At 44.8% G+C, this 13,367-nt stretch overlaps 1 protein-coding gene across 5 annotated transcripts in view; it reads right to left on the bottom strand.

Annotated features, from left to right (window-relative positions):
• Positions 1-13,367, bottom strand: part of HHAT (hedgehog acyltransferase) — a 516,536-nt gene that overhangs the window by 167,256 nt on the left and 335,913 nt on the right. The window contains exon 12 of one of the 5 annotated variants that reach the window (XM_082464277.1): positions 3,941-4,000. The exons of the other annotated variants lie outside the window; for them this stretch is intronic. Within the exon in view, the coding sequence (XP_082320403.1) occupies positions 3,941-4,000 (60 nt within the window). The remainder of the gene's footprint in view (positions 1-3,940; positions 4,001-13,367) is intronic. 5 annotated transcript variants of the gene reach the window in all.

Below are 13,367 nucleotides of genomic sequence, written 5' to 3'. Positions count from 1 at the left end.
GTGGAGCTGAGAAAACACGTATTTTCTCTCTCCAGGGCAGGTGGGGGACCTGCTGCCGAGAAAACTGTCCCTGCCGTTGCTGCCACGCCCCCAACTCCGGCCCTTGGGGCCAGAAGCTGCGCAGTCGGATCATGCTTCCCAGCTGTTTCTCTTCCTTAACGTGTTTTTTTAAAAACAGCCTGATTAGGGCTATTGTTCATCGTTAATTCATGACCACACAACATAACACAGCGGAGACTGCCTAGCAAATGAGCTCGGGGAAGCGGCTTCCCGCAAACAAAGGGATGGGGCGCAGCGTGGGGCAGGCTCCCTGTCACACGGCCCTGACAACCACTCACCCACCTGGGCATTTATGAAGCACCTACTATGTGCCCAGCGTGTAGACAGGCAGCCTTGACACATGTCACACAAGCGGTCTGAGCCTTCATCTGAGGCCTGTGAGAACGTGCCCCCAAAGGCTAAGAGCACGCTCGGGGCCCCCAACTCTCCACCTAACCTTGAGATTTGGCTCTACAGCTCCACCTCCAAACGTGCACGTAACGGAAGGCTTGGGGAAACACAGACGACAGAGACAAATTCTCAAACACCTGGGCCAGCCGGGATGATGGGCTGACGCTAGTAAGCTGACATTGCACTAGGATAAAAATGGCTGAGCTTAACGGTTTTTGTTTTGTTTTCTAATCCAACTATACACACATAGGATGGTGGCGGCCTGGGAACCATGTCACGGGAGGAGGGGTTGACAGACCTGGCAACGTTTATCTGGAATCACGGAGACTCTGGAGAAGAGAAAAGAAGTACCTGCAAATATAGCACAGTCTACCCTTTGGAAGCGGGACGAGGAGACATGTGCACACCCCAGAGCGGGTGCTGGTTGGGGGAGGGACACTCTGGAGGCAGCGAAACACTCTGGCAGCTGGAGGCCTCCAGCACTGGAACCAGCTCAGGACACTCTGAGCACGCCCGTCCAGGGGAAGGCAGCAGAGGCAGGACAGGCGGCAAGGAGACTCCTCTTCTGGACTGGGGGTGGAATAGGTCTGAGAGTCTGTGAATCGGCTCCTTTCTTCCCAGGTCACTGGGACCAGGGCATCCATGGTAAAATGGTCAATGAATAAACAGACATGGGTACATGAGTACTTGTGAGTACTCAGTCACAAGACTCCCAAATCCCTACTACAGGTAATCAAAAATAACAGTTGTTGCAAAATCCCTGATCAAGAAACCCTATGTATGTACATCTGGCCTCTATCTTCCCAGCCCATGGGACATGCAGCCAATGCACAGAAGTGCCCACAGTTGAACAGCTGAAGCATCATCAACACTTGTGCGCGTGCCTGGGAGAAGAGGCGCCTGGCAGGTACTGGCTGAGAACACCTAGACTTTAGCAAAGGACGGCGGAGCAGGAAGGCCACTCCAGTCATCCCGCTTCCTGTCACCACTAAAGGAATACACCAGGGAGAGCTGGAAAGGAAGAGAAAGAGAGCGACGCCTAAACCATGCGAACCTCTGAAAAGGTGATGTCAGCAGATCCGTCTGACACTTTCTTTTCCTAAAGCAGTTATTAGATAAATGACTCCAAATTACTTGACTTATATTTCTCAGCAAAGAACGCAATGATAAAACCAAGCTCCCGGCGGTGGCGGAAGCAGCATCTCTCCCCCGGAGCTCTTGGAGGCGACAGCGGGCTAGGCACTCCAGCCGCCCCTCGGGAAGGAGAAGGAAATGTTCCTGCCTGTCAGAGCCACCTTTGTTCTCACCTCGCCGCTCCCACTTACCGTGTCTGCAAAAGTGTATTTTGCTCATCTCCACGCTGAGGAACGGGACCAGATGGAGCGCAGGAGGTACTGCGGAGCAAAGAGCTTGTCTGTGCACCATCCTCAGGGGCTGCTGCTCTTACCAGGGGCCGTGCCCTCTCTCTCCCTGCTCCCCCTGCCTGGTCAAAGGCGGGCTGGCTGTGCCTGGGGTGCGGTCAGTGGCCAGGATGTAGTTTCTCTCTAAGGGTACTGAGCCCAGAGGTTTGGTCTCATTAGTGCTGACTTTAACCACCTTCTTCAAAAGGCACTTGCTAGAAGCACGAAACAGCTCTGAGATGAGTTCAGAAAAAATGTGGCTCCAACATTTATAAATGGTATTCGGAAAAGGCATCTTCACTTCCTAGGTGCTGGCGTAAGGAGGGCTGTGGGAAACAGAGGTAAGAAGAGTGTCTAAGTTCAGGGGATGTGCTGCTGGAAGCAGCATCCACATGTCCCCCTCCAGCCAGCTTGAGGCGGGGGTAGCAGCCTGCTTATCCCACAGTAGCACAGAGCACCTAGGTGGTCCTGGGCACCAGGTGAAGGCAGCACAGGGAACGGCCAACCACAGTCTCAAGGAGCCCGGGGCCCTTCTCTGCTAAAGAAGAATCAGCGCTTCCATGGGATGGGGGCAAGGGCTCTTAGGTCACTGTTCCGGGGAGGGAAAAGAAACACAGAAGACTCCATAGGGCCCGCCCATCAAACCCACACACACTGGAGACCCAGGGCTCTGCTGAGGGTGAACAGAGAGGCACAGAGCAGCCCCACATCATAGCTGCTTTTCCTCTGCAGGAGGGTAAGGCTATGGGGCCATGTGCAAGCATGGGGCAAGCATGGCTCTGGACAGTAGCCATGGTCACTGCTGCTGTCACCTCAGGCCACAGGGCACACAGGGGCTAGTGGGAGGGATGTGTGTTCAGCCTGAGAGTAAGAGAAAGCACACACGTGTGAGTGTGGACTCGAGCAAGGCTGACCAATTCCAGGCACCATGTTTTACAAGTGACACAATCACACAGAAACCACTTCAAGGAGGGTCTAGAAGGGCTCCTCAGGGTGGGCATGCTGATAAGTTAAAGTTTAGCCTGGAAAAAGGCCATGAGGCCATGTGGAAAGAGAATTAATTAGACTTGTTCTACGGCACTCCGGAAGACAGAGCTGGGGCCAAGAGATGGAAGTTAGAAGCAGATTTTGGCTACCACCACAAGGAGCCTGTAACATTTACAGCCTCCGCATCCTGGATTCCCATCCCTGTCAGCATTCATATTAAGGATGGCTGCCTCTGATGGGAGATGGGACCAGATGACCCCTTCCAGCTCTTAAAGACATTACAGCCCTGTAAAATTCAAGTCCTCAAATCATCTTCCCCTCCCCCTGCCCCAGGAAAGGTACAGACAGAGACTGAAGTTAGACTAAAAGACCACTGCGGTCAGGAGCAGGGAGAGAAGGGGCATCCTGTCTGGACTGGGAACAGAAAGCAGCGTTCTAGCAAACTGTGGAAATGTCACAAGATACGACAGATTCTTAGCGAGGTGCTTATGAAGATATTTACCTGACATATAAAGTGACTCAGACACTTTTTTTAAAAATTTATTTATTATTTATTTATTATTTATTTTGGGCTGTGTTGGGTCTTCGTTTCTGTGCCAGGGCTTTCTCTAGTTGCGGCAAGCGGGGGCCCCTCTTCATCGCGATGTGCGGGCCTCTCACTGTCACGGCCTCTCCCGTTGCGGGGCACAGGCTCCAGACGCGCAGGCTCAGTAGTTGTGGCTCACGGGCCTAGTCGCTCCGCGGCACGTGGGATCTTCCCAGACCAGGGCTCGAACCCGTGTCCCCTGCACTGGCAGGCAGATTCTCAACCACTGCGCCACCAGGGAAGCCCTCAGACACTTTTTTGATTACAGAGAAAGATGTCTTTGTGCCTTAAAGATCCCATTCCAAAGGAACATTGTGTTCCTCTCAGGCTACTGACTCCAGCCCATGATCCTGAGGGTGGGTCTGCCTGGGACAACGGGCCAGTACTGCCAGAAGCCGGGATTTGTCCCCCGCTTCCAAGGGTCCCTTCTGGCACCCCTGCTCAGCCTGGATGTACCTGATCCCACGCAAACCTTTGCGGCGAGCAAACATTCAGCAGTCTCACGGGGGATGCTCACGGGGAAGCGCTCTTCCTCCCGTGCCCATCTGCTCAGAATCAAACACCTCGAACCAGTTTTCTACGGGGCGGAGAAGACAGGACAGGGTTCTGTTGAAGTGGAGCCGAGGAGGAGCAAGGCAAAGGCAGCCTGGATCTCTCCAGGGACGTTAGGAATTAACTAATGGCAATTAGCTGTAGTCACTAATAAGGAATGACTTCCCCGCCACCTCCTCTGGGCTTCCTGCTCAGCCAGCAGGAGTGGCGGGAGGCTGGGACCCTTCAAGGAAACTTATCCCACTGTTTACTCTCTTCCCGGTAGTCTTTACATGGGATTAATTGTCGGCCTCCAGGGAAGGGACAGCCTCCAGGGAAGGGATCTCAGTTGCCGCAGTTGCTGGCGTGGTTCTGCTTGTGACCTCAGAGCACACATTACACTCTGGACTCCTTGCAGAGTTCCCAGATGCTGCCTCGGTGTGGGTCAACCCAGGGCGTGGAACCAGCCCGTAATGCGCTTTCTCGGATTCCTCTAAAGAGACAAGGCAGTGTCTCCGCGAGTCAGCTCTATGGCGTGGATCCGGACTGACCCGCCATCTGACCCGTCACATCTATCCAGTTCTTCCTAACTTGTGTCCCAGCAACGGAGCTTGAAGTGGTGATGGAACTGTGACAGTCCCCTCTCCCATGACACTCCTGGGTGGAGGACTGACCTTGGCTGTTGGCATCTTTCATTGCAGAGCCTCCACCTCCCTCCCCTAGGGGGCTGCCCTGTGTTCCATTTGGGAAGACTTGGCTCCGTTCTTGCTGTAAGGGCTGGGAAGGATCTGATCTTAAACTAATCATCTTCGTGACTCATCATTCAACATCACTGAGCTCCTACTACGGACAGGGCACCGGGTTAAGTGCTAGGGATACTGGAGAGATGAAAAGGCTGACTTGCAGTTACAGATACAGGAATTCCACGTAAAAAAGATAAGTCATGACCTCAGGGTGTTTCCCAATGTGGAGGATTTTTCCGTGCACTGGACGTAATGTCAGAGGCTGGTAAAACTGGATAGGAAGAACTGGCTTCTGTGCTCAAAGAGCTCCATTCTGGAGAAGGAGGACCCAGAGCACTGAAAGCCCGGCCGTGGAGGACACAGGAGCAGAGAGAGCTAAGGAAATGTGGACTGCCTTGATTTTGACCATCACCAGCGCGTGAGCCAGAAGGGCCAGCCATGGCTAGCTATTCCACTCTCTTAAGCACATACCTTCCAGTAATTTCCATCCTCTGGATAAACCCTCCCTCAGTGGAAGAAGGCCTGCCCTCCAGCAAGACTGTCCATCCAACAAGACTCAGAATGGATTTTTCCCCCAGATTTTAATCTGTTTATTTTTTGACCAGGTAACGCGCAATATAAAATTCAAATGTACCAAAGAGTAAGGCAAAATATAAAATTCAAATGTATCGAAGAGTAAGCAAGGAAAAGTAAATCTCTATCTCCCAACCCCCATGACCAGTCCACCCAATTCCTCTCCCTAGAAGGTCTGTTTCCAGTTCCTTATTTCTACTCCCAGAGATATTCTATGCACACAGAAGCATAAACATATATATATCCATATATACACATGCACACATACAAATACATACATACACATATATATTTAAAATGGTTTTTAACTCTTCATTCTGAAATATGTATTATTTTGAACACAAACACTACACACACTGTTCATTTCCTTATTTTATTAAGGTTTTATATATTGGGGATTGTTCCATGTAAGTACATGTAATGCTGCTTCATCCTTTTTAATGGCTGTGGAAATTTCTGAATTTATATACCATAATTTATTTACCTGACTCCTTCTGATGGGTATTATGTCCATTCTAATTTTTGCTAATACAAACAATGTCACAATAAATATTTTTGTATAACATTTCATTTCACATGTATGAAAGTATATGTGAATGACAAATTCCGAGAAGTGGAATTGCTGCTGGGTCAGTTTTGGTAGATATTTCCAAACCATTCCCTACAGAGGAGTTACCACTTTATACCCCAAGACGAATGTATGAGGTTAAACTTTTTGATCTGTGCAATCTGGTGCTTGTAATTTGCATTTCTCTTATTGAGGCTGATATACAAATACTGACTCCTTATGTTGTACACCTGAAACTAGTATAATTTTATATGTCAGTGACACCTCAATTAAAAAAAAGAGTGAGGTTGGGCATCTTTTCATTTGTTTCAGAGCCATTTGTGTTTCACCTTTCTGTGACCTGTCTATTCAAGTCCTTTTTCCACTCTTCTACTAAGTTGGTGCTTTTTTTCTCACAAATTTTAGGGGTGAGAGTGGTTATTACTAGGCCCAGCCTGAAGGGTATTCTGCAACCATCAACAGGAGTGTGAGGTCAAGGGCGCTGAGTCAGTGGGTAGCTGGCCACAGTCAGGGACAGGCCTGGGTACAAGCTGCTGAGAAGGGAGCAGTCGCCCTGAGCAATCAAGGGGTCCCCATGCGGGGATCCCTGCCCAAAGAACACAGCCGGCACTAGGTTCTGCCTTCTATAGCAGCTCAGTGTTCCACTGTTTCTGAATCTTTATTAAGTGAAGAAATCAAGACAAAGTTCTTTACTATTGGCATCATAATCTCTGCAGAGAGTTCTTGGTGAGCCAGGCAGGAAAGGCTGTACACTTCTATTCTCCCTCTATACGGCCCTTCAGCTGGGAGCTGGGGCAAGGCTTTATTTGCCTGCCTGTTGCCTGCCTTCCTTCTCTCCCTCCCTCCTTTCTTTCCTTCCTTCCTTCCTGCCCTGCTCTCTCCCTTTCATTCATCTCCTTCCCCTCCCCCCCCCTCTCTTCCTTCTATCCACCCCATCCACTGCTCACTTAATACTGAACTGTGGGGCAGGCAAGGCTTTGCTCCCTAAGCCTTCTCTCATGCATCTCCCAGTATAGCTGGGTGACATGTGTACCGTATCTAGCATCTATTCCAATTGCTTACCCTCTACCTCCTTGACAATTAGGTCTTCCTTCAGTTCTGAGCCAATCACAATGGATGGAAGCAAGGATTATATAAATTAGCCTCAGCCACACCATGCAATGGGCCTCGAGGCCAGGGTTCTGGGCTGTTGTGAGCCTCCCATCTACTGCTCCACTAGCCCCTTCTCTGGGCTTTCCTTACCGCCAACCAAGTCCTGGCCTAGAGGCTACCAGTGGCAAGTCCAAATGTCTGCTTATTACTGTGAAACCCGGGTTTTCTATGTTCCTCTCCAGGATGGTCCAGGGCTGATCATTAAGCTTGTTTTGCTCCTCAATTCTGAGCAATTTCTACTAGAATGGAGGAGGAAGAGGAGGGGAAGAATGGACTTCTTTCTGTTTCCAGTTCTTGTCAGTATTCCTCCAGCACCAGAAGGCAGCAGTGGCTTCAAACTCCAGCTCCTACTCACACTCTCAAACTCAGCAGCACTCAACTCCCTTAAGGTCTAAGAACCAGCCACAGCACCCCTGGTCTGAGGTTCAAGCATAAGCCAGAGGGCACCCCTCCGAGATCTGAACACCAGCTACCAGGGGCCTCTTCTCCGAGCTCCCACAGTCCAGTGATCCTACCCCTTCCTTTTTTATTTCCCCAGTCCTAGGCTTAGTAACTGCTTTCTACAGTTGCTAATATCTGGGTTACTTCAGGGTCCCTTTTTGCTCTTTCAGCCTTCTGATACTTATGTAATTCCCTGTATTAAATCCCTCTGTTTGAAATACCTTGCATCATCTCTATTTTCCTGACTAGACCTTGACTTTGTGCATCACCTAACTCCCAATTTTAGCCCAGAGCCTGATGAGTGCCCCCTGTGGTAGCAGGAGGACTAGGGAAGGAGAAACAACAATCATGTTGAGTCTGGAGAGGTGAATGGGGGAGACTGCCATGCACAGAGAAGGGACCCAAGATTCTGGGGGTTCACCATTTAAAGAGAATCACCTGGAGGGTTCTCATCCAAGTATTATTTCTCCCATAGTCAGAGTCATGACCTGTTGTAGTTTTTTTAATTGCTCCAGGCTCCATTCTGAGCTGGTTCTTCTCTCCCCACCAGAGATGAGACTGTATAACTCCCAGGAGACAGTTATCCAGGGCTTCTCAATACAACATTTAATCATTAAAATTTCTTATAGTGAATTATCTTCTCTTTCTCCTTCTGAATGTATAATGTGAAAATATGTTTTTAAAAAAAAACACAAAAAAAACCCCTATATTTGGCCCTCCTGGACAAACTAGTGAAGGAGTGTGCCATGAAGCAAATAAGTTAATAAAGGGTAGGCCTGCCCAGTGCCCACATACCTCCAGCTCATTCCCTACCTTCTCCATCACCCTATAAGGACAGAAGGGTTCAACAGCTTATCTTGTCTAATTAATAGCTATACAGGGATATCCAGTTGCTCTAGAATGAAATAAAAAATTCCTTTTGTCCAGAAATAAAAGCAAAAATAAACAAGTGGGACCTAATCAAACTTAAAAGCTTTTCACAGCAAAGGAAACCATCAACAAAATGAAAAGACAACCTATGGAATGGGAGAAAATACTTGCAAATGATGCGACCGACAAGGGGTTAATAATGTCCAAGATATACATACAGTTCATACAACTCAATATAAAAAAATAAACAACCCAATCTAAAAATGGGCAGAAGACCTAAATAGACATTTCTTCAAAGAAGACATACAGATGGCCAATAAGTACATGAAAAGATGTTCAAAATCACTAATTATTAGAGAAATGCAAATCAAAACTACAATGAGGTATCACCTCACACCCATCAGAATGGCCACTATTAAAAAGTCTACACATAATAAATGCTGGAGAAGGTGTGGAGAAAAGGAAACCCTCCCACACTGTTGGTGGGAATGTAAATTGGTGCAGCCACTATGGAGAACAGTATGGAGGTTCCTTAAAAAACTAAAAACAGAGCTACCATACAACCCAGAAATCCCACTCCTAGGCATATATCTAGACAAAACCCTAATTCGAAAAGATACATGCACCCCAGTGTTCATTGCAGCACTATTTACAACAGCCAAGACATGGAAGCAATCTGAATGTTCATCGACAGATAAATAGATAAAAAAAGATGTGGTGTGTATATATATACAATGGAATACTACTCAGCCATAAAAAAGAATGAAATAATGCCATTTGCAGCAACATGGATAGACCTAGAGATTATCATACGAAGTGAAGAAAGTCAGAAAGAGAACAACAAATATCATATGATATCACTTATATGTGGAACCTAAAATATGATACAAATGAACTTATTTACAAAACAGAAACAGACTCACAGACATAGAAAACAAACTTATGGTTACCAAAGGGGAAAGGGGGTAGGGGAGGGATAAATTAGGAGTTCGGGATTAGCAGATACAAACCACTATATATAAAATAGATAAAAAACAAGGTCCTACTGTATAGCACAGGGAACCATGTTCAATATCCTGTAATAAACCATAATGAAAAAGAATAACTGAATCACTTTGCTGTATATCAGAAACTAACACAACATTGAAATCAACTATACTTCAATAAAAATGTTTTTTAAAAACCACAGTGAGGTATCATCTCACACCTGTCAGAATGGCCATCATCAAAATGCCTACAAATAACAAATGCTGGAGAGGGTGTAGAGAAAAATGAACCCTCCCACACTGTTGGTGGGAATGTAAATTGGTGCAGCCACTATGGAAAACAATACAGAGGTTCCTTAAAAAACTAAAATAGAGTTACCATATAATCCAGCAATCCCACTCCTGGGTATATTTCCAGAAAAGATGAAAACTCTAATTCGAAAAGATACATGCACCCCAATGTTCACAGCAGCACTATGTACATTAGCCAAGACATGGAAACAACCCAAGTGCCCAACGACAAATGATTGTTTTAAGATGTGATATACTTATGTCCCATTTTTAAAATAAATAAATAAATAAATAAATAAATAAATATATATATATATATATATATATAAATGGGATATTATTCAGCCATATATATATAATGGGATATTATTCATATATACATATATATATAATGGGATATTATTCAGGCGTAATAAAGAATGAAATATTGCCATTTTCAGCGACGTGGATGGACCTAGAGATGATCATACTAAGTGAAGTAAGTCAGACAGAGAAAGACAAATATTGTATGATATCACTTATATGTGGAATCTAAAAAATAATACAAATGAATCTATATACAAAACAGAAAGAGACTCACAGACATATAAAACAAACTTATGGTTACCAAAGGAGAAGGGGAGGTGGGAGGATAAATTAGGATTATGGGATAAACTACTATACATAAAATAGATAAGCAACAAGGATTTACTGTATAACACAGGGAATTACATTAAATAACTTGTAATCACCTATATTGGAAAATACTCTGTAAAAAATATGTATATATATAGCTGAATCACTTTTCTGTATACCTGAAACTAATACAATATTATAAATCAACTATTCTTCAATTAAAAAATTGCCTTTTGTCCAAGAGCTTCTAATCATTCTGATAAGAATTTCAGTTGTAGCTGGATCCCCTTAAATGTGTTTATAGTTGCTAAATTCCAAAACTGCAAATAAAAGGCTTTTGTATTATGTTTGCCCTTTTAATAAAAAGAAAAAATAATCAGACTATGTTCTCCCCTTTGTTACACCCAAGAATGCACCTATACTCCAACCTGTTTAATGGAATCTTTAAAAATAAGTTTTAAAAAATCCTCTCTTACTTCCGTCCTCTCTCTAGGATGAGGAACCACAAAGCAGAAAGGAGTAATATTACCTACCTCCATGGTTGGGCCAGTTTCAGGAGCCAGAACTCTCAGCCCCAGAAAAGAGCCCTGCCCTTGGACTCAGGAGTCTGAGTTTCACCTCACGTTAGCTATATATACTAACTTCGTGTTAGCTATATATACTAACTTCTCTGAACCTCTTGTTTTCTTTTCTTTAAAACCAGATTTAGAAATCTCCACTCACAAAATTATTATGATTCTCCATTCATTCAGTAGGATGCCTGAAGAGAGCAAAATATCCCAAAACTCTAAGTCCAAAAAGGTTTCCTTATGCCTAAAACCTGCTGTTGAACAGGCCCATTTCTGGCTTGTAGAGGTATGGAGACACAAACCCTGAATATACTCTGCCTGCATAAACATTTTGCTATTTTGTTGTTTCTAACACCAAACTTGCTGCTGTTACTTAAACCTATCATCCCATCAGCATCGCTGTTTGTCAACAGCATGATTTCTATAACACCAACTTGGATCCCCATGCCCAACATTTCAACATTCTGCTTTCCCACTTCCCATAAGCCAGACAAGCTGGTTGACACCTACATATGACAGGTCAAGGTCATTCGTGACTCTGACCCCCACGTGGTCACTGCCAGAGATAACATGGAACCTGAGGCAGCCACCTTTCAGACATGGTGTGGGCAGTGTGGATGGCTCCAAGCAGCCCACCCTCATAACTGGAAAAATACTGTGCTACCTGCATGCCACTATCTGAGGGTCATCCTTGTACAGAAAGGTCTACCATGGCCATGGCAATGTTTGCCTCCAGTACCACCAATCATTGCTGTATTCAGTGTGGCCAGCACTATGCGGGAGCTACCTCGGTCTGACCCACTCAGACCTATCTAGGTTATTCTTTGGGAGCTGATATGAATCCACGGCTTGTTTTGTGAATTCCTTTGTAATTGTGCTATGCTTAGACTCCTAGAAATGAGCCTACATTCCTAAGCCCACTGAGACATGGGGGAAAAGGGACTTCTGTGTAAGCTGGGTGGTCAGAGGGCAACCAGAATGGGATTCCAAATGCCATCTGAAGGCTGCCATGTATCTGAGGATAATCCCTATGTACTAGAGTTGAATATATAGCCAAATATATGCTAAATATCCCTTGTACCCTCCTCAAGTATTTAAACGGCTGAGGCCAAGATTATACAGTTGGGCTTATTCCAAGGATTTAAATTAGTGTAAGCTGTTTCATATACCCCAGGTGGGTTATTTAACACAAAATTCAACAGTGGTAGATGTATGAGTCTGAATAAATTACAGAATCATTATGCTGGGAATGGTCTGTTTTTAAAAAGCTCAATTCTGGTGTCACTTTAACTGAACCACAAATTCCCTGAATATTTTTGTATGCAGACATGTTAATTCAAATGTTCATAATACAACCAGTTTTTGCATTTTGCATAATGCACTTTCAGAACTCCGTGCAATTTTACAATTAATCCTGCATTTTGTATGAACACACATGCAATACATACAGCCACTAATTTCTCTACAAAACAAATAAATCCTCCCTTAGAGGAAAAAAAAAAAAACTGCTGGAGAATGCATATGGTGGTATGCATAATCAATCAGCTTGTGGGGCTTTACACCAAGTGCATATGGATTTAGGGTCTTGGGATAATAACCAAACAGCACTGAATAAGCAAATTGGATACTGAGGGCAAGACTGAAGACCTTTATTGATGAGTAATGAACACAGACCAGTGAAATGACAGAGAAAAAAACAGATGCTGCCAAGATGGGGGGAACCTTTTCTCTACCACCAGCCCCACCAAGTACACAGCCAGGGGAGGAAGGGCCTGAGTTATAAATGCATGGCTTATTTTTCAACATAGTTTTGGAAGTTTTAGCCACAGCAATCAGAGAAGAAAAAGAAATAAAAGGAATCCAAATTGGAAAAGACGAGGTAAAGCTGTCACTGTTTGCAGATGACATGATACTATACATAGAGAATCCTAAAGACGCTACCAGAAAACTACTAGTTTACCCGAGCTAATCAATGAATCTGGTAAAGTAGCAGGATACAAAATTAATGCACAGAAATCTCTTGCATTCTTATACACTAATGATGAAAGATCTGAAAGTGAAATTAAGAAAACACTCTCATTTACCATTGCAACAAAAAGAATAAAATATCTAGGAATAAACCTACCTAAGGAGACAAAAGACCTGTATGCAGAAAATTATAAGACACTGATGAAAGAAATTAAAGATTATACAAATAGATGGAGAGATATACCATGTTCTTGGAATGGAAGAATCAACATTGTGAAAATGACTCTACTACCCAAAGCAATCTACAGATTCAATGCAATCCCTATCAAACTACCACTGGCATTTTTCACAGAACTAGAACAAAAAATTTCACAATGTGTATGGAAACACAAAAGACCCCGAATAGCCAAAGCAATCTTGAGAAAGAAAAACGGAGCTGGAGGAATCAGACTCCCTGACTTCAGAGTGTACTACAAAGCCACAGTAATCAAGACAGTATGGTACTGGCACAAAAACAGAAATACAGATCAATGAAACAGGATAGAAAGCCCAGAGATAAACCCACGCACCTATGGTCACCTTATCTTTGATGAAGGAGGCAAGCATATACAGTGGAGAAAAGACAGCCTCTTCAATA

This window comes from Balaenoptera physalus (genome assembly GCF_965194825.1).
Source record: "Balaenoptera physalus genome assembly, chromosome: 1".
NCBI classification, from domain to species: Eukaryota; Metazoa; Chordata; class Mammalia; order Artiodactyla; family Balaenopteridae; genus Balaenoptera; species Balaenoptera physalus.
The sequence above is the reverse complement of the archived record's forward strand: the minus strand, read 5'-3'. Positions and strand labels throughout refer to the sequence as shown.